This window comes from Brachyhypopomus gauderio, unplaced genomic scaffold (assembly GCF_052324685.1).
Source record: "Brachyhypopomus gauderio isolate BG-103 unplaced genomic scaffold, BGAUD_0.2 sc255, whole genome shotgun sequence".
Taxonomy (NCBI): Eukaryota; Metazoa; Chordata; class Actinopteri; order Gymnotiformes; family Hypopomidae; genus Brachyhypopomus; species Brachyhypopomus gauderio.
In genome coordinates, this window is record NW_027507076.1 from 63,123 (window position 1) to 84,284 (window position 21,162).

A 21,162-nucleotide genomic window follows, 5' to 3' on the forward strand; every position below is an offset into this window, starting at 1 on the left:
GAGAGGGGCAGTTGGGCAGACTGAGTATGAGAAAGAGGGAGTGTGGCAGAGGAGAGACGAGCCAAACCGAGACAACCAGCGAGCCTTGAGGGAGACCTCCTGAGCTCCCGCCACCCGAACAGCGTCTAACCCTCAACACCGGCCTCGTGCTCCGTGGGCTGGCGTCGTCTGAGGAAGTGCTGAGATGCGTGTAGTTAGTTGGGACGGGCTCTTGGGTTCTCCACTCTGTTAATGTTGGCAAGAGTTGCCTGTGAGTCACCATTCGTAGATCACAATGGCTCTGGCTTTGTGTCTCTTGAAGAAGACTTTGGGGAAAAGACAGACGGGGAGAGAGAGAGAGAGAGAGAGAGAGAGAGAGGGAGAGAGAGAGAGGTGGGGTTGATTAAAGGATTATTAACCAGGCTTCACTGAAATAGACTTTATGGAAGGCAGAAGAATAAAAGGGCTACAGGGTGGAGGAGAGAGAAATGCAGCATGTAATTTAGGCTCAGAGTTTCCAGTCACTGGTCTGACGTCTATTTCTGTACTCGGAGCGAAAGTCTGAACTACATGTTTAACAGGCACATCGTAACCTAGTGTAACAAGTAGGACAAATGAATATGTGACATTGGAAGGGGAGCAAACCAGAACAGCGAAGCAAAACTGAGCGTATGGCTACGGTGGGCACGGAGACCGAGATGAGCCGTGAGACGGAAGTGAGCCAGCTTTGAGAACAGACAAACAAATCTGGAGGTAGTGGCTTTGGACAATCATCGATAGACCCATCTGTTTCGTGTTCAGCTTCTCCCATCGGGCATTTATGTGCAAACTTTACCCATCAAACCACTCAAACACAGCAGTAGATCAAAACCAATACTCACATTTGAACGATTGCCCGAAAAATATCGGTTCCACTTGCCAGAAGTTTTTAGCCAAGAAGGAGTCTGTGATAAACTCCAGCTACTGTGAAGACACCTTCTCCTCCCCGTCGTGAGCTTTGGTCACACTGACGACTGGGCCGGGTCGCCTGTTAGGCTGGTGGTGCTGGAGGTTTGGGATGTAGTTTCATGGTGGTTCTTGGCGCTGACAGGGAGAGGAACTGTGTGGTGTTCATGGCCCAGTGTTGTAGTCTGGAGAAGAACATCCATAGAGCTGCTCATCACCGATTAACTGCTTATCATCATACCCAACACGGGGTGTAGTAACTCTCCGTTTGTCAAATGAGTCAGAGTGAATGAATACAGTAGTAATAAAACAAAAAACCCACCAGGCATCCAGGCCCACTGTCCTAAAAAAAGGATGTCAGCGTGGATGTCACCCCAACTATTAGACAGTGTGACAGAAGAGATTTGTTCTATCATACTGGAGTGATGCTCTGATCTCACTCTCATGGTTGCTGTGTCCCGGATCAGGAAACAGCATATTTGTTGTTTAACGATAAACATGACTGTAAGTTTAATAAGTTGTTGTATGTAATATTGTCATTTTTAAAAAACATTTTAAATTTACATTTACATATTTAAACAACATCATTTAGATAGACTGCATGAAAAAAAAAAATTCTCTCATTAGTTATTGCTTTATTGGCTCTGGGATTATCATTCTAATAAGAGGCTATTTTAATATTCTAATGTCAGGATACTGGATCCTTTTAATAAATGGCTACATTCTCTGCCCTTCACATCTCCCTTTATCTGCGTTTGGGCATGTATTTAAACCAAGCACAGTTATGAATCTATAATTCTGAAACCTTTCATTTCGTGTAAAAAGGAGTTTTGGTAAATACCACAGTACTAGTGCACAGGGTTTTTCAAGCGGAACACAATGTCAAAAGGTTCATCTCTATAGAGATCTGTGGTAATGAGGTCTCACACTGCCCTCCTGTGGTGAGGAACCGGTACTGTATCTGCCTTGTTAAGCCATAACATTGGCATGGCTGTATTTAAACTGGTTTAATCCCTTTGTCTTTTTTTGTTGGACTGTGTACGTGGATTAAACGCTTCAGACTCTGAAAGGTTTGCCCTTATTCCGCCCATTTACACCGTCACTCAAATACAATACCAATGTCTCCCTGTCTCCCTTTTGACCCACAGGAGGAGGCCATTCCCGAACTGGAGATCGACGTGGACGAGTTACTGGACATGGAGCAGGACGAGGACCGAGCTGCCCGTGTCAAAGTACCACAGCCATTGATGTTTTTGCAACACTGTTTTATAGCCTTTTTACAGGCATACATGTCTTTCATTAACCATATTGTTCCAAATCCTTTGCAGGACCTGCTGGTGGACTGCTACAAACCTACAGAAGTAAGTTCTTATGTATAATAATAATGTAATATATAAATATATGCATATTTATGCATACATTTGCATCTATTTCATTCTTGTGCTTTTCCTCTAGGACTTTGTAGCTGAGCTACTGGACAAAATTCGTGGGATGCAGAAGCTCAGCACACCGCAGAAGAAATGAAGCTCCTCCTCCCACCTTAGCCCCTCCTACTGCACCTCCCCCAACTGGAAGTGGGAAGTTAGGATTGGTGGTGATGGCTGTCCACCTCTCTGCGGGTGCTTGACCAGTCGTAGGTCTCTACCACAGCAAATGTGGAGGAGGAAGAGGAATGAGATCATTGGAGGGATCTAGCCAATCAGATTCTTATAAGCAGGGCTTATTTTTTCCCCCTTTCATTTTGTTCATTTTATGGTATGTTTTAAAGGGGAAAGATCTTTTTCTTACTGCTTAAAGGTGTTTTTAAGCATTTGTAGAGAAGTCCTATCAATATATTTCTACACATACGACAATATGCGTATTTTAGATATTAGGAAAGTTTCTTGAATTTGTTTTCTTCTGTAGTTCTATGTATCTGCCCCACTAGTTGACAGTCTGTGGTTACGCCATCACTGCTCTGGAGGGACTTTGAAGATATGGAAAAGAAGCAGCTATGTCCCTTTTTTAATGTTTTCCACTATTTTAATTCTTTGAACTTGTTTTCATCACTCACTGTGTAAGGGCTGTGCTGTGAGATGTATTGGACTTGTATTTGCGTTGGGTCCAGGGCGACTTAGACAGGAGGGGGTGGAGCTGTCAGATTTCTTTTAATGAACCTCCCTGTAGGCGTACAAACAGAAACATGGAGCACGATGCATGTTCAAATATACACTCACACACACACACACTCAGACAAAACCACACACAGGTTTTAAAACCCTCAGGGATCAATGGAAACCCACACACAAACAACATCACTCTCACACAGATGTGCACATTGTCTGTCTGTCAATAGCATGCAGAGAGCAAAAAGAGAGAGAGATGGATGTATGGTAGAGAGAGAGAGAGAGAGAGAGAGATGGCTGTATGGTTGAGAGAGAGGGAGATGACGGTATGGTAGAGGTGACTGCAGACTGTCACTGACATTGCATAGTGTCACCATTAAACCTTTTATGTGATTCTGCTAAATCATCTTACCCAGAATGCCACCTGCCTCCATTCACACAGCCAATCAGCCACAATAGTAATTGGGCTAATCACATATTCACATTTTCCATTTGCAAATTTTTTACACATTTTCACAATCTCTACAAGAGAATAGGAGTTTTGTTTTCACTTTTCACATACTAACTAAACACAGAAAGGGTCCCGTACACATCAAGTGTACCCATACACAGTGGTCCTGAACACATCAATCATACACTCCCAGCGCTCCTGCACACTAGCTCACCCACTCGTGCAGTCAGCTCTCTCTCTCTCTCTCTCTCTCTCTCTCTCTCTCTCTCTCTCTTTCTTCAGGGTCATCATCCATCCTCCACTTTGTTTTTGTTCCCTACCCTGAACTCGCCTTTCACAGAGATCAATCTCACCGTGTCTTTGCCCTTTTTAAAATTATTATCTGATGTTGCCTTAGATCAGATGTGTTATACAAACCAAATAAATTATGGCATTCATTTAGAGTACATGCAAAAAAAAAAAAAAGTTCAAAATGTTTTTTGATGTATTTTTTTTAGTGATTGGGTTTTCTAGAAAAGGAAGTTGACTAGATTTAATAGACCAGTTTTTAGATGCAAAAATTAACATAAAAATGGAAGTGTCCATTTTGATTACATATGCATATAATAACTGAAAGTACTGTTGATTCCTCTTTTTCATATAATAGCGCAAAAAAAAGTAATAAAAAGACAACCTGATGCATTAGAACAAACAGTCATTGTGTTAATCTGTGGTAATTGATCATCATCTGGAAAAGAAAAATAATTTCAAGAATATGTAGCAATACTAAAATAATTAGTTTTTCCAGTTTTGTTACACTTTTATGCAACTTTAATAAAAATAAGTTAAATACCAATTTTTGCATTGATGGGTGCACTGATTTATTTTGAATATTTTATTATTTCTAATATTTATTCATTTTTTTCACTGTTTGCAATAACAGCATTCCTCATCTGAAGCTACACATACAAGGCATTTCTATATCACTCTAGCTGGTCATAATTTAGACTGCAGATTGCACAGTAGGTCTGCTTTCTTAAAAGGGTCATTTCATTATGTGGCCATTCAAACATGGAAACCCATGTTGCTACAGAACCACAATAATCGAGCAGTTGGAATAATAATGCGCACACACACACACACACACACACGTAGCTATATATGCCACATACCTCAACCTGCCTAGGGACTACGGATGAAAATGAGCTTTTTGACTAACTCCGGGACATTTACATTGATGTAGAAACTGATTAACGTGCACTGTGTCCCTGATAGATAAAAAAATAAATATGTGTGTGTGAGCAGTGAGCATATATGTATGCATACATACATACATACATACACACACACATACATAGATAAATATATATATATATATATATATATATATATATATATATATATATATATATTTATTTATCGATTCATTTATCTATCTTTTCAGGTAGCATTTAGAGAACCCCCCACTACCAAATGTAATTATTATTGAAGATAACCCCCTGTGAACAAAAACGAGTTACCCTCAGTAATGCAACTACATGGAGAAAGATATAGACTGTGTAAGTTACTTATCGGTTAAATAAATACAAAATAACGTTAATACCTATATTGGTTAAATTGCGACACTTATTGAAATAGTTTGACGAACTGCTTATTTAGATTATCTGCCGGGCTATTACGGGTTCTACATTGTGTGCTATTCCAAGAATTCCAATCCAGTAAGATTAGTTAAAGCTTGTCGTCCTATTGGACGGTTAGAGCTTTGCCTTTTCATCGATAGCTCAGCGATGTGAAGATTCTAGTTGTCCATTGGCTGACCTGGTTTTTGATGAGCCTCGTGATTGGCTAGCACAAAAATTGTGAAGTCTGGTGAAGCAAGCGACGCAAATCCTGAGGAAGTAGTTGAAGTTGTCCTACTTGACTCGGTATAAATATTAAAACGGCGAACGTTGAACGTGCTGCATGACAAACACGAGCTAAACACCAGGTGAGTGTGTTTGTACATTATTACATTTCGCCGTAAAGTGTGTTTTCTCCCCGTGTGCCTGCATCAGTAGGTTAAACGGTGGAGTAGCCCTCCAGGTCAGACCCACGTTAACACGGGAATAAGTACCGATCCGAGCCTGGTACCTTCATGATCCAGATGAAATGGGTTCGACTGGGACACCATGGTTAAAAGTTGGATTTCTAAACCGAGTTACAGACATCTTTGACGGGCTTTGCTAGCGATATTTCGCAGCTCCAAACGCTCCAACATCTCCAGCAACTCGCCTGTGCCCAACGTGAAACACGACGTGGTTCATTATAAACTTATTGGACCTCCTTCCTGCCGGGCCTGTAGGTCCGGTCCGGTCCAGAGGCCACAGGACACGCAGCACCACGCAGGGTCGCCTCACGCGGCTTGTTTGGAGAAATGTTTGGGGAATACAGTATGTGCGATATACTGTATCTTGTGTGATCTTGTGTTTTTCATTCATCAGATTTAGTGGCACATGGTGGTGGTCTGTAGATAGTAGCAGCGATTTCATGAAGTTACAACCCAATACCCCCCTTATATATTTATTGCAGGAGTGGCTTCAAGAAATGGTTAGATGTGAGTGTTTGAATTTTTATACAGTTATAATTCTGGTCAAAGGAGTACATGGGGATTTGTACTTTGAAATGATCGCTCCAACGTGTGCCGTCCTCTTGTGTGTGTGTGGCAGCTGTGGCGTCTAATAAACACGATATATCACTGTTATTACACACAGGAGTAATGCCTGCCCAGCCCGCTCCCAGAGACCCGGAGGAGGAGATGGAGACAGAGGGGGATATCGAGGTCCCTCACGCCAACGGAGAAATGGAAGACGACCGGGAGAGGGAGGGAGGAGAGGCGGAGGAGACGATGGAGGAGAGTGGAGAGGAGCGAGACAGCGACCTGGAGGAGAGCGAAGCTGAGGAAGATGAGGAGGAAGAAGAGGAGAGTTCGGGTACGTGCAATATACGTCCCAGGCAGAATCGGTTGTGTTTGCCAGGTGTGATACATAAATGCGTAAATTGTCTTAGTGAGTACACATTTAACAGTAAACCGACAGACCGGACTATTAATGGTAGAATGAGTATCATAAGATAAACGTAAAATAGAACAAGTAAATTAGAACAGGTTTATAAAGGAATATATGGGAATGTTTATGAACTAAATGGAATGTCTGGTTCACGTGGGCACATGGCACGTGAGATTGCATGTGCAGAGTGCACTGCAGGGCACGTGACACGTGAGGGTGCATGTGCATAGTGCACTGCAGGGCACGTGACATGTGAGGGTGCATGTGCAGAGCGCACTTCAGGTCACGTGGCACGTTGCCTTCCAACATACTAGTCTGCGATCGTGAATGAGGGGATCATAGTGCTCAGGACATCGACATATTTATTATTTCTAGTTTTTTTTATCACAAGTTGCAGAATGCAGAATGAAAACTGGCAACTCGGCCGCTGTTCTCGTGATGGGAAATGATCCCACAAACTAATCTCGGTAATCAAAGCTCATTCAAACAAGTGTAAACGGCCATGACCCGTTAAGACAGAAGCCATTAATCTAACGAGAGGGAAAGGCAGCTAAGACAGGCCGGGCGGTAGAACCGGCCGAGACAGCGCATGAGTGTGTTCTGTAATCTTCCCTCCAGAGATGGATGATGAAGACTGTGAGAGGAGAAGGCTGGAGTGTTTGGATGAGATGTCCGATCTGGAGAAGCAGTTCCTGGATCTCAAAGACAAGTAAGAACACTCTTCAACCGGGCGGCATCGTAGTCTTTCTGCGTCTGTTTCATAACCGATATCGGTTAAACCGTCACAGCGTGGAAAGGCCACTGATGCTTAGTGCGGATTGCAGTCAAACCCACCCGCACGCAGCACGGCCGGACGTGGACGTCGCCTCCCTAGGGTGGGCGGAGCCGCTGAATGCCCCGCCCTGTGTTGTCCACAGGCTGTTCCGCGAGCGGCTGGAGCAGGTGAAGGGGAAGCTGGAGGAGGTTCTGACGGGGAAGGCGGGGGAGTACCGGGATCCTCTGGCCACGCTACAGCACCACATGCAGCTCCGCACGCAGGTGGCAGGTGATGGAGGCCTCCGCCCGCTCCACCGGAGAAAGTGGAGCGATGCCTTTTATAACGCTCTTTAAGGCTGTTAGAGGAGTTTCAAATGCCTTCAAGTTTCCTCAAAAGGGCGGAAACAATTCTGCACTCCAGTCTGATTTGTTCTGTAGATCTGAACACGGAGGTCCAAACAGCACATGCTGTCTTTTGTTCAGGAGTTGAACAAAGCACCTGGCTTTAGATCAGATTTTAACGTGGTTCCTGGTGGTTCCTGTTGTCCGTGTCGCCCTCTGCAGGTGTGTATAGAGAACTGTGTCTTCAGGTGATCAAACACAAGCACGAATGTGAGATTCAGGGGGCCAAGCAACATTTTGAGGTAACACAGTTCGACCTGCACAGGACACACACACACACACACACTCACGTACGTGCACACACACACGTACGTGCACACACAGATTGCCAGTATGAATGGGTGGCTTTGCATTAATCGCACCGATTGGTGTGTTTTTGGACGCATCCTACAGAGTGAGAAGACCCTTCTGTTTGATGCTATGAAGTCTGAACTTCTGGAGAAGATCCGTAGGCTGGAGGAGGACAAGCAGAGTGTGGACATTACCTCAGGTACACACACACTCACACACAAATGAAATGCATGAGCTAACATACACACTAACGAATCCTTACTCAAAGACTGTGTGTACACTTGTACACACAGATATGAACAGGCAGCTCTTTCCCTACTCTGTGTTCTCAGAGTGGTGGAGTGATGAGGCCAGGATGAAGAAGTGTAAGAGGAGGAGCAACTTGGCCCGCCAAGAGAGGAAGAAGAAGCCAGCCCTCGTCTCAGGTTCTCATCTCCTCTCTCGCCCTCCTGCACGTGTGACTTCTCTCTCTGTCTCCTGCACGTGACTTTCTCTATCTCTGTCTCCTGTATGTGTGACTTCTCTCTCCCCCCTCAATATGTGACATGTTTGCTCTCCTCTCTCCTTCCCAATCTCTTTCTCTATCTGTATGACTCTCTCTCTCTCTTTCCTGCTGACCTTCTCCCTCCCAGGACCCTACATAGTGTACATGCTGAGGGACATTGATATACTGGAAGACTGGACGGCCATTAAGAAGGTAATAACCTCCACCTACCCCTCTACACACAGCCACCTACCACACCCAATCATTCATTATCAGAGATCGGTAAGTGTGTGTGTGTAGAGATGTGTGTGTGCTGGAGTGGAAAATGGAATTCTGATAGCTGTATCTGTGACTTTATCTTCAGGCTAAAGCTGCACTAATGCCCTTGAAGCAGAAGTCTGACAGTAAGTTCCAGTTTGTGTCACTCGACAGTTAATCAATGTGTGTGTGTGTGTGTTTTTCTATGTGGGAGTTCAAACCCCTGCCCACCTGTATGCCTCTGTCCCTCTGTCATACCTTGTCGTCACATCTCCTAATCCCATGAAGTGTCTCACTCCACCTCACCATGCTTCACCCTGGACACATGTCTGCTTCCTGGTAGACAGGTCAGAGGTCACCTGAGGGACATGCCTGTAAAGCTCATGAGGCTACCTTGGACCAGCCTGTTCCCTGGTAGACAGGTCAGAGGTCACCTGAGGGGCATGCCTGTAAAGGTCATGAGGCTACCTTGGACCAGCCTGTTCCCTGGTAGACAGGTCAGAGGTCACCTGAGGGGCATGCCTGTAAAGGTCATGAGGCTAGCCGTGACCTGCTGCATGGCCCCAGCTGCCCTACGCTCATTACATCCGGATGAATTCACCTTCTGTCAAAGCCGTAGCCGTGAGCCGAGCATATCTCAGCCATAATTTGCCTCTCCAGAAGGTCTCAGTAGGTATTACGGTTCAAATTAAGGACCCCCCCCCCCAGTTTCTCTTTAAAAAAAAGACTGGTCTGATTCTAAAGCCTTGAGCTGAGGAGAGGAGCCATAAAATGTTTAATTCAAATGTCTCATTATCATTTGCAGTTCCCTCAGAGAACGAATGTGAGTGTTTGTGAGTTCATGCATCCAGTGTAGGATGTGTTCTCTAAAGCAAATATGTTTGTATATGTGCAACTACTGATGAGTTTATGTATTATAATGAGGTTTGAGACACCTTGTTTAACCTGCCTGTAGCGCACTGTGGAAAAAGTACACACACACACACACACACACACACCACACCCCTCTTGAAACTCTCCGGTGTAAATGGAAAACCGAGACACGCATACATCCAGACATATTGCTAGTGCACATTTGCATGTCGCAGCTCCCAGGAGAAAACGCTCATCTCTCCGAGCATTTCAGAAGAGCAAAACTGTCGTGATCTGCACTGCTTTTGACTTATTCAACAACAAAACATGCATGGTGTTTAATTGATTATCTCGCATTCAGAGCAGTAATGCTGTAACTATGCCCAGTGGTTATAGCTTTACTGCTCTGAATGTGAAACAAAACCTCCATAGGCATCTTAGATCTCAACAGACATGTTAGCTTTTAGTTAAAAAACCTTCATCTGTCAGAAATGCAATCTGGTGCCATTGACTATGTGCAGCACAGCCAGAAACCCTTTTGCTTGAAATTGCCCCACACTCTAACGACCATCTCGCTCTCACTCTGTCTCTCCCCCTCTCTTTCCCTCTCTGACGCCGTCTACGTCTGAATGTCTGTCTGTGCCTCTGTCTGTGACAGGTCGTCAGTTGTCAGTACGGAGTGAGGGAGGTACTCTGTTCTATGAAGGAGAGAGGTTCTCAAAGGGAAATAATGTTCTACTGGAAGTTAGTGATGACAGCCCGGCTCAGTCAGTATACCCTCTAACCCCCTGCCCTCTCTCTCTCTCTCTCTCCCTCTCCCTCTCCCTCTCCCTCTCTCTCTTCTATTTGGCATTTATTATACAGTAAAACAATGTGTGAAATGTAAAATCATCAGTGTTAAATAACCTCATATGAAAGTAACACTGTGTGGATACACATCTCTCTGCAGGAAACAGATCGAGCTTTTAACACCAGAGATTTTTATGACTTTGGTATTTTGAAGACAGAGCTTTGCTCGTAAACGCTGGGCCTGTAGTTAACTCCTCACCTCCCTTCTCTCTCCGTGTCTCAGGGCGGTCATAACGGCCATCGGTGCCGGGGAGGTCTGGTTTAAAAGAACAGACGGCAGCAAAACCCGAATCTACATCTCACAACTACAGAAGGGGAAATGCACTATACGGAGAGCCTAGAACAAACGCGCGCACACGCGCTACGCGTACAAGAGTTGCCCGTCGCGGACGCAAAGGCGTGTCTGTATTTCTAATGAAACGATCGTCATACCATCCTGCTGACTACTTCAGAAGCTATAACGCCGTTATCGAGTCCCTACTGGACGCAGAGCAAGGCCAGCCATCAGACTTGGTGCCTAACACGTAAACACAATATGCCACTTTGACATGCTGGACTAAGCTCCTCTCTGCCGTGCTGTACAGAGGCGTTCAAATGAGCAGACAGCGGAACAGTAGCTTCTGTTCCCCAGAACAGCGACGTATGGCACAGTAAGCACGAAACTGCTGAATCACAGCATCCCAACTGCAAACAAGCTCTTGCATAATACCACACACACGCAGTTATTCAGAAACGGTAAACTGTAGACCAAATAGGGTTTTATGATGATATAAATGCTCACAGACAATAGTATATAGCTCGGTTATTACCATCTAACAATATAGGCTACCTAAAGATAACATCCAGAGGACATTTCTGGTGAATTTCACCATACAAGATATACACTGTATTCATGATGTAGTTTAAAACGTTTTAAAAATAATTTAAATGTACACTAAAGATTTAGCATTGGCCTCAAAGACTGCATTCATGCGCAGTAAATATTGTTTTATCTGCTAGAGATGCATGGTGGGGGTGGAAGTTACTCTGTTGGTGATTTGAGGACAGTTGTGCAGTGTCTTTCAGAATGGATGATTCTGCAAGACCCCCTCACACAGCTTTAATAGTGATCGCACATCTGCAAACACCCCCCCCCCCCCCACACACGCACAGCTTTAATAGTGACTGCACATCTACACCCCCCCCCCCCCCACAGCTTTAATAGTGACTGCACTTCTACAGACCACCCCCCCCACACACACACACACACACACACAGCTTTAATAGTGATCGCACATCTGCAGACCACCCCCCCACACACACACACACAGCTTTAATAGTGACTGCACATCTACACCCCCCCCCACAGCTTTAATAGTGACTGCACTTCAACAGACCACCACCCCCCCCCCCCCCCCACACACACACACACACAGCTTTAATAGTGATCGCACATCTGCAGACCACCCCCCCCACACACACACAGCTTTTATAGTGACTGCACATCTACACCCCCCCCCCACAGCTTTAATAGTGACTGCACTTCAACAGACCACCACCCCCCCCCCCCCCACACACACACACAGCTTTAATAGTGATCGCACACCTGCAGACCACCCCCCCCCCACACACACACACAGCTTTAATAGTGACTGCACTTCTACAGACCACCACCCACCCCCCCTCCCCACGCACACACACACACAGCTTTAATAGTGACTGCACTTCTACAGACCACCACCCCCCCCCCCCCCCCCCCACACACACAGCTTTAATAGTGACTGCACTTCTACAGACCACCACCCCCCCCCACACACACACACAGCTTTAATAGTGACTGCACTTCTACAGACCACCACCCCCCCCCCCCCACACACACACACACACAGCTTTAATAGTGACTGCACTTCTACAGACCACCACCCCCCCCCTACACACACACACACACAGCTTTAATAGTGACTGCACTTCTACAGACCACCACCCCCCCACGCACACACACACACAGCTTTAATAGTGACTGCACTTCTACAGACCACCACCCCCCCCCCCCCCCACACACACACACAGCTTTAATAGTGACTGCACTTCTACAGACCACCCCCCCCCACACACACACAGCTTTAATAGTGACTGCATTTCTACAGACCACCCCCCCCCCCCCCCACACACACACACAGCTTTAATAGTGACTGCACTTCTACAGACCACCACCCCCCCCCCCCCCCCCCACACACACACACAGCTTTAATAGTGACTGCACTTCTACAGACCTCCCGCCCCCCACACACACACACACACACAGCTTTATTAGTGACTGCACTTCTACAGACCACCCCCCCCCCCCCCACACACACACACACACACACACACAGCTTTAATAGTGACTGCACTTCTACAGACCACCCCCCCCCACACACACACACACAGCTTTAATAGTGACTGCACTTCTACAGACCACCCCCCCCCACACACACAGCTTTAATAGTGACTGCATTTCTACAGACCTCCCGCCCCCCACACACACACAGCTTTAATAGTGACTGCACTTCTACAGACCACCCCCCCCACACACACACACACACACAGCTTTAATAGTGACTGCACTTCTACAGACCACCCCCCCCCACACACACACACACAGCTTTAATAGTGACTGCACTTCTACAGACCACCCCCCCCCCCCACACACACAGCTTTAATAGTGACTGCATTTCTACAGACCACCACCCCCCCCACACACCCACACACAGCTTTAATAGTGACTGCACTTCTACAGACCACCCCCCCCCCCCCCCCCCACACACACACACACAGCTTTCGTAGTGAAGGAGAATATTTGAGATGTGAAAGTTTTTTTGTTTTTTTTTTAGCTCATTTTTAATAAGAATTGCAAAGAATATTTATATGTTTGTAAACTGATTTGGAAACAGAGGGTGCTTTTTCAACTTATTTAAAAGGTGTTTAATATAATCATGTATTTATAACAAAATCTATTAAAATCTGATCTTTTATTAAAATGTTTAAAAACTTGTCATCTTCTGTAGTCTCTGATGACTATTAATAAAGCAAAATGTAGGCTTGTGTTCAAGACAAACAACCCAAATATTTCATCACCTTTTGTAAACCATTAAACATGACATTTTAATGAAAGTGAAGGTTTGAGTACTTGTAATTACTCAGAATGTCCAGTAGGTGGCAAAATATATGCCTTCATACTTAACATGTACATCTTCATTGAGCCTTTAGATGGTGCTATGATTACTACTGGATTGTAGACACCGTATTTTACTGCAGAGGCAGAATATGTGAAAATATTTTTTTTCCTTATGCCAGACACACTTTCTCACCACAGAGACTTACAACACACCCTCAGAAGGTTTTAAAGGAATCCGCTGCATTAGTTTACAAAGGTGTAAATTAAAACTACAGATTTGGAGCACATCCAGCCGTTTCTCTGCAGGTTTTATTTACTGGGCCAATAGGGTTTAATTAATCTAATGATTATGTTGAGTATCTGTGGGTGTACGTATGTGTGAAATTCCTGATTAATCGGGTTGGCACAACCTATGTTACTGAGAGACAGGGGGAGCAGTGGGAGGAGCCTGTCCTCCAGGGAGGCGGGGTTTTGGATGGGAACATCAGACATACATAAGCACATGTAAGTACACAAATGCAGGACTGGTTTGAACTAGAAAAAGTTCCCCAGTGAGAGCCTATCAATTTGAAGTGCAGACACAAACCCTTAATTAGGACCTGACTATACACACTCATCAAGTTCTCTCCCAATGAGGTGTTAATCCTCCAAGCCCCTAATGCACAACATGCACACCCCAACCTCCTTTATTTCTGCTTTCTTTTTTCCTCCATCTGCAGTAAACACCCCCCCCCCCCCCCCACCCACCCACAGACACCCCCCCAGCCCTCACTCCTGAGACCCAGAGCTCTTGCCAACACAGTGCCGCATTGCGAGATGGATGGATTCACTGACCCCTCCCAGGTGAAGGGTGGAGGCCTCGGTGCATGGCCACCACCACCACCCGCTCCACCACGCTCGTGTGGGCGCTGGGGTGTAGACGGAGAGCGCCAGCCAGGGACGAGACTCCCGGGCGAGTGGGAGTGACGGCGAAAGCCCGTCGTGGTCAATGAAGGCAGACGCCCAGAGACACACGCAGCATTACTTAAAATAACCCATCTCTCTCCTCTCGGGTCCCACCTCCTCATCACAGCCTTCCTCTCCCTCTATTTTTGGTTCATTTCTTTGGCTCATCCTTTCCCCTGCATTGTACTCCGTCCCACAGGACAGCCTCCGGCGGGCCGCCCCTCCAAACGCCCCTTCTCCTCCTGCAGTGCTTATTTAAATGCTTTTCCCATGCTGTCTCCTGCTTGAGATCCTTGACCCCCGCGTCTCTCCTGCAGACTGGGCTAAATATCATGGGACATGTTTTTCTCCCTCTCCTCCTCTCTCTGCTTCTATCACAACATGTGAAAACCCCCCTCCAATGCCAGTTAGACTCTCTCAGCATACTGACTACCACCCCCCCCCCCCCCCCCAAACCTGGGACTTGAAGATGAGGCCTATTATACCGCTAGTAGGTGACTGCCTCCGTGTGAGACCAAGCATGAAGGTACATTGTAATACATTAATCCAAAAAAAAAAGCTCTGATAAGAGGTTTCCTGTGGAGCGAGAGAGTTTCGCTGCCTTTAATGCATCACCTCCCATCTCATCACTCCCTCCCACCTTACGCCAAAATCCCCTGAAATGTCCCTTCATATCAGGGGATGCGTCATCCTGCTCTGCACACGCACACACACACACACACACACACACACACACACACACACAGCGCATGGTTCCTACTGAGACACAGAACATCACACACAACCATTCTGTTCCTTATCAAGCGCACAACACAGTCCGTCCGTAGCACTGCAAACAGCAGTTAAACCCGTGTGCAAAAAGACCTCGTGCAGAACCCAAACACAAACATTACTCCCTGCTTTTTGCAAAGCACGAGTCCAAGCGGAGCATTTAGCCGTGAGCATCCCACAAAGACATTTCTCCACATCTCTTTCACCAAAACAAGGCACAGCCCCTCCACCGCCAGCTTGGGTGGGATTATTGGCCTCTGGGACCCCGAGCATTATTCTGCACTGTGCATCTTCAGCCCTTTGTGGCAGGGGGAGCGTGTAGAGCAACACCCCCCAGCCCCCCCCCCCCCCGCGTGCCCTGCTGGACGCTGATCTCCCAGCAACCCCTGCTTCCTCCGAGACCCCCCGCGCTTCCTGTCTTCACACTGGAGAGAGCTCTCACGCTGCCTCCATCTCGCCCAGGCTCGGAGGGCGTGACCCAGAACCTTCTCATGGGTCCCCAGCTGCACCGGCCGCCCGCACCATGGGATCGCTGATGTAGCGTGTCCGGGTAAGTGGGCCGACCGGGACGCCTGCTTCACTTCCCACGTCGTCTTTTCCTGCAGCCTCTCTGCAGTGCTGTCGGTTTGATGAGCGAGATATCAGACGGTTATCAGACATCCCCCAACTACAGTATAACCACCCGTAGTTCACATATTCCAGCATCCATAAATCTATTTTTGGGTAACAACTCACTGACTCTAGCCAATGGGCTGAGGGTTGGCTGATTGGTTCGTTTCATCTTCTCCCACACTGTGGCACCGCATCTCCTCCCATAGAACATCTGCAGCCCCCGTGTCTTTGGAACTGGGCTCTGCTCAGCCTTACAGTACTCGTGGGGAAGATCACCATACCACCACTATATTCAAGCCATATGCACATCGTCCCCTTGCAGCAAACCTGTGGGTGATGTAAGCGGCCCTGAGTCTAAGCGCTAGCACCAGCTCTCTTAACCAGTTAGGTGCTGGAGTCTAAGCACTAGCACCCTGCTCTCTTAACCAGTTAGGTGTTGGAGTCTAAGCGCTAGCAGCCAGCTCTCTTAACCAGTTAGGTGTTGGAGTCTAAGTGCCAGCACCTGCTCTCTTAACCAGTTAGGTGCTGGAGTCTAAGTGCTAGCACCTGCTCTCTTAACCAGTTAGGTGCTGGAGTCTAAGTGCTAGCACCTGCTCTCTTAACCAGTTAGGTGCTGGAGTCTAAGTGCTAGCACCTGCTCTCTTAACCAGTTAGGTGTTGGAGTCTAAGCGCTAGCACCTGCTCTCTTAACCAGTTAGGTGTTGGAGTCTAAGCGCTAGCACCTGCTCTCTTAACCAGTTAGGTGCTGGAGTCTAAGCGCTAGCACCTGCTCTCTTAACCAGTTAGGTGCTGGAGTCTAAGCGCTAGCACCTGCTCTCTTAACCAGTTAGGTGCTGGAGTCTAAGCGCTAGCACCTGCTCTCTTAACCAGTTAGGTGCTGGAGTCTAAGCGCTAGCACCCAGTTCTCTTAACCAGTAAGGTGCTGGAGTCTAAGCGCTAGCACCTGCTCTCTTAACCAGTTAGGTGCTGGAGTCTAAGCGCTAACACCTGCTCTCTTAACCAGTTAGGTGCTGGAGTCTAAGCGCTAGCACCTGCTCTCTTAACCAGTTAGGTGCTGGAGTCTAAGCGCTAGCACCTGCTCTCTTAACCAGTTAGGTACTGCAGCCCCTCACAAACTAAACTACTAAACTACCTACACATTCTCTCTCCCTCTCCCGCTATACTACTTAATAGTCAGTAGTCAGACCTAGTTATACTCTTATTGATCATTACATACCAAGAGAAATATAGTTTCTGCCACACACACACACACACACCTCAATCCCATTTCCCATAAACATCAACCTTCTGTGGTGCCTCACCCCTCTTATATGCGCCCAGCTGGGTCATGGACCTCAGATCTCATTCACTCTGCATCGACAGGGAAGCAGCGATTCGCTCTGCACGTGTCACCACGTCCTCGTCTTCATCTGCAGGCTGCTCTGAAGCCCAGCGCTGTGGTGCCTCACACATAACCAACACACCCCCCCCCCCCCCCCCTCCCGACATGCACCTGCAGTGGAATCAGGGCAGAACACCAAAGACAGGCTAGCGGTCCACCATCATCCTGCTCCCCGACGTCCCTCTCCAAACTGTTAAAAGTAATTTACCGCCATATTTAGAGGCGGCTAGATTGCTCCCCCTCTCACCTCGAATCCCACAAGAATTTAAAGGCGACAAAGAGAATCAACAAGGAAATGGAGCGTGGCAAAGAAATGATGCTTTTAAACGTGTGTCTTTTATCTAGTGAATCACTTCGCAGAAGCAGTGCAGCGAAGTCCTAGAGGATCGTTCTGCAGACGTAACGTGGAGTGGAATTTGCAGGCTTATTCCGGCGCATGTGACGTAAGCAGTCCGACTTGATTGCTAGGTTGCAGGGGGAATCTGTACGAGATATAGATGTCATTGCATAACTCGTCTGGTCTCGGGTCTCGTCTCGGGTGCTTCGGGAGGGTCAGCAGCAGAGGATGCCGGTGTGTGAGCTGTTGTGTAATGGCTCTAGGACTCGAGTAAAGGGCGAGAGGCATGAAGGCTACATGCCATTTACATGATAAATGGCAATTTGGATTTAACCTGTGATGACAGGGCAGGTGGTGTAGCTGATGGAAAAGGGACGAAGGGGTAGAGTGTTCGGTGCATGAAAAACCTCTGGCAGCCGAGTTCTGAATAAGTAGCAGTTTGTAAAAGGCTTTTTTCACCCCAGATGTACCAATGAAGAGGGAATTATAGTAATCTAGACATAAGGTAATGAAAGTGGGCACTGGTTAAAGCATTTTTACGACTTTGAAGAGGTCAAAGGGCAGGATTACGCAGCACTTAAACAGCACTTAAAAAAATACACAGCATCACTCTAGGGAGGAATGTCACGGTGATGTCCGCAACGTCAATGCAGAATTCACAAAGTAGTATGGAAGGTTCTCGCACTGAGAAGCTCACCAAGCTTATTATCATTGTGCCTCGGATACTGGTGACCAGGCTGGTAGGTCTTGGTTAGTTCCAGTGGTGCAGGTGGACTTTGCTGACAAACAGGTTTCGGGTGGTGAGGAGCCGAGGTTGAAATCTTCAACCACAACACCACCAGGTGCCCCGCACAGTGGGCTGTATGGTGGGCCCACTAGAGTACACACTGTTCATTCATGACTGCATGGTCAAACACCCTCCAACCGCAGGGTTAAGTTTGCAGATGACACCACGGGCTCTCATTACCAAAGGAGCAGAGACGGTGGAGACGAGGTGAGACATCGGCACGATCAGTGTAAAGTCAGCAATCTCATCCAGCAAGTAAATAAGACCTGACACACCGTCTCCTCCGTCTTAACCCAGCAGTGGTAACGGTGAGTAGCTTTATGTTCCTGGGCTGACATCTCTCAGAACCTTAGCTGGTCCTTAAACACATCTGCCATCATAAAAAAGGCCGATCAAAGACTGCGTCCTCAGGAAGCCGGGGAGAGCTGTGGAGAGCGTGGCGGTCCCCTCCTGCTCACAGCGCTGTGCTGTGGACACCGTCCTCTACAGCTGCTTCTCCACGATGGACAGAAGAGTTCTCTTCAGAGAGTGGTGAAGACTGCCCAGCGCATCGCGGATACCCGTCTCATGAACATAGGGGACGTCTACATCAAAAGTTGTCAGAAGACAGCAAGCAGTATCATGAAGCACTCCACCCCCCCCCCCCCCCCCCCCCTCCTTCATGGACCGAGTGAGCATTAAAGCACCAGCAGACTCAGGAAGAGTTTTTATCCACTAGCTCTCTGCTTCGGTGCCACAGCCTGATTCAATACTACGTCTTCACTTATTTGCACACTGATTAGGATATATTTACATCTCCACACGTCACTTTGCTCAGAGTACCGTTTTAAATACCAATACCTCACTACATTCTAACTTCAATCTCTTTTGTTTAGTCACATTTACTTATATTCAAATGCTTTCATTTCTTTATACCCATATTTTTGGTACCTTTCTTTCTCTAAGTCTGTACATATTATACATATTGTAATAGTTAATTGCAGAACTCTGATTATAAGCTTACACAGCACTGCTGAAATATGAGTTAAAGAGCAGGAGACAGAACCGCAGGGAAGACCATGTTTGTGAATGCAGACAATACATATTGAAGATAAAAGAGAAAGAACATATATGTATACATATCATACATATAAACATATACATATCACAGAAACCACATATCATACATAGAATGCAATTTGGAAATATGGTTAAAGTGTGGATGGTTTTCAGTGTGTTCTATAAAACACCATCCGTTACAGGATATATAACCCGTCTGTCGCCGTGTGCCCTGTGCATCTTAAATGTTGGGTTCTGTAGTGAGCAGGTCCCCACACACTGACACAAATTCCTCATATATGTGTCATAATGGCAAAAGTGATTTTTTGCCCATATGCAAGCGCAGTATGGAAGAGGTTTTTTTTTTCCCTCTAAAGATCTGAACAGAAACTAACCCAAACAGGGATTCATACAACAATCTGTTTACACCCCGATTCTTTTTTTTAATGAGCCTCCCCTGAAGTGCGGGATATGGCTGCCTCACAAACACTTGCCGTTAGTTGTTGTCAGACTGACAATATTCTCAGAACCGAGTGGTTGATTTTGTGCCAGAGAACCCGTCGAGTGTGTGTGTGTAAGTGTGAGCGTGCATGTGTGAGCGTGCGTGTGTGCAAGTGTGCGCTAGTCTCCATATCAAGTCATGGCTTCTGAATTCAGCACAGACTGTCACCTCTAGATCCATTATGGTTTCATGTTGATAACTGAAGTGGCTTCATTACATTCAAAGGAATAAGACTTCTTATCTGAGTGATGAGTTGATTCACTGTACAGAAATGACCCATTTTGCATTTTAAGTATTCGCTAGATCCTCCAGATTCTGCGGTGCGGTGAGGCTCCTCAGGCCAGACATGGACACGTGGTTTGTTCAATATGTTATTTGAACATACAGTGTGTGTGTGTGTGTGTGTGTGTGTGTATGTGTGTGTGTGTGCAAGATTTGGAAGTATAGGATATATTTATCAATATTTGTCAGCTTTAGATGTGTTGTGTGTCAAGGGCGTGCATGGTGTGTATGCGTGTTTGATGTGTGTGGGTTCTGAATACTAATGAGGAAAAAATGACAGTAATTCACTAAACAAGGTAGAACTGCACCTTTAGGGAATGAGAGAGAGAGAGACAGAGAGACAGAGAGAGAGAGAGAGAGAGAGAGAGAGAGAGAGAGAGAGAGAGAGAGAGAGAGAGAGAGAGAGAGAGAGAGAGAGAGAGAGAGAGAGATGACATTCCAAATTATTACATTCAAATTAAGGATATGAGACAGAGAAGATACAGGAATAAAAAACCCCTGAAAACAGAGACCCTTTTCTGACAAATTACAAAGCCAAGTATGTGTGTTTGTGTGTTTTAGAGAAAGAGACAAGAGACAGAGGGAGAGAGAGAAAGAGAGAGGGATGGAGTGTGAGAGAGGGAGAGGGAGAGAGTGAGAGAAAGAGCGGCGGAGAGAGTGAGTGAGTGAGAGAGAGGACAATAAAACACTGCATGGTTGACAGAGTAAACACTGTTCTTTTCTGACATAGGAGCAGAGGTGTTTGTTCCCATGACAGCACGAGGAGCAGGCTAGTAGCCAGGAGTGTATCTTGCGCTTGGTTTTATGTTCTCACCATCACCGTCCTGTGCGTCCCTGACTACATCAGCCAATCTGTGGAACTGGCTGGCTTTCTGAACCCTCTAATACACCATTTCACTTCCTCGCCTCTCATTCACAACACAAGCGCACGGACACTTTACTGACGGGTCTTCACAGAGCGCTACGCAGCCCCAGA

General features: G+C 46.5%; 2 protein-coding genes across 2 annotated transcripts in view; both read left to right on the forward strand.

Annotated features, from left to right (window-relative positions):
• LOC143504304 (protein phosphatase 1 regulatory subunit 14B-like) overlaps positions 1–4,154 on the forward strand; it is a gene marked incomplete at its 5' end in the record, with an annotated part of 13,271 nt that extends 9,117 nt beyond the window's left edge. Inside the window, 3 exon segments of the mRNA XM_076995820.1 lie at positions 2,073–2,156; positions 2,253–2,285; positions 2,380–4,154. Coding sequence (XP_076851935.1) covers positions 2,073–2,156; positions 2,253–2,285; positions 2,380–2,448 — 186 coding nt within the window.
• A 1,177-nt stretch (positions 4,155–5,331) lies between these two features.
• On the forward strand, positions 5,332–11,519 carry brms1 (BRMS1 transcriptional repressor and anoikis regulator). Its single transcript, XM_076995812.1, has 11 exons — positions 5,332–5,446; positions 6,210–6,428; positions 7,122–7,212; positions 7,421–7,548; positions 7,824–7,903; positions 8,055–8,151; positions 8,285–8,377; positions 8,585–8,649; positions 8,801–8,840; positions 10,205–10,313; positions 10,619–11,519. The coding sequence occupies exons 2-11, from the start codon at positions 6,215–6,217 to the stop codon at positions 10,734–10,736; spliced, it is 1,035 nt and encodes a 344-aa protein (XP_076851927.1). The 5' UTR covers positions 5,332–5,446; positions 6,210–6,214; the 3' UTR covers positions 10,737–11,519.
• Positions 11,520–21,162: the final 9,643 nt, after the last annotated feature.

Coding starts and splice junctions, on each gene's coding strand:
- brms1 (XM_076995812.1), top strand. CDS start 6,215: ATGCCTGCCCAGCCCGCTCCCAGAGACCCGGAGGAGGAGATGGAGACA. Junction 8,650..8,800: donor ACTGGACGGCCATTAAGAAG/GTAATAACCTCC, acceptor CTTTATCTTCAG/GCTAAAGCTGCACTAATGCC. Junction 8,841..10,204: donor CTTGAAGCAGAAGTCTGACA/GTAAGTTCCAGT, acceptor TGTCTGTGACAG/GTCGTCAGTTGTCAGTACGG.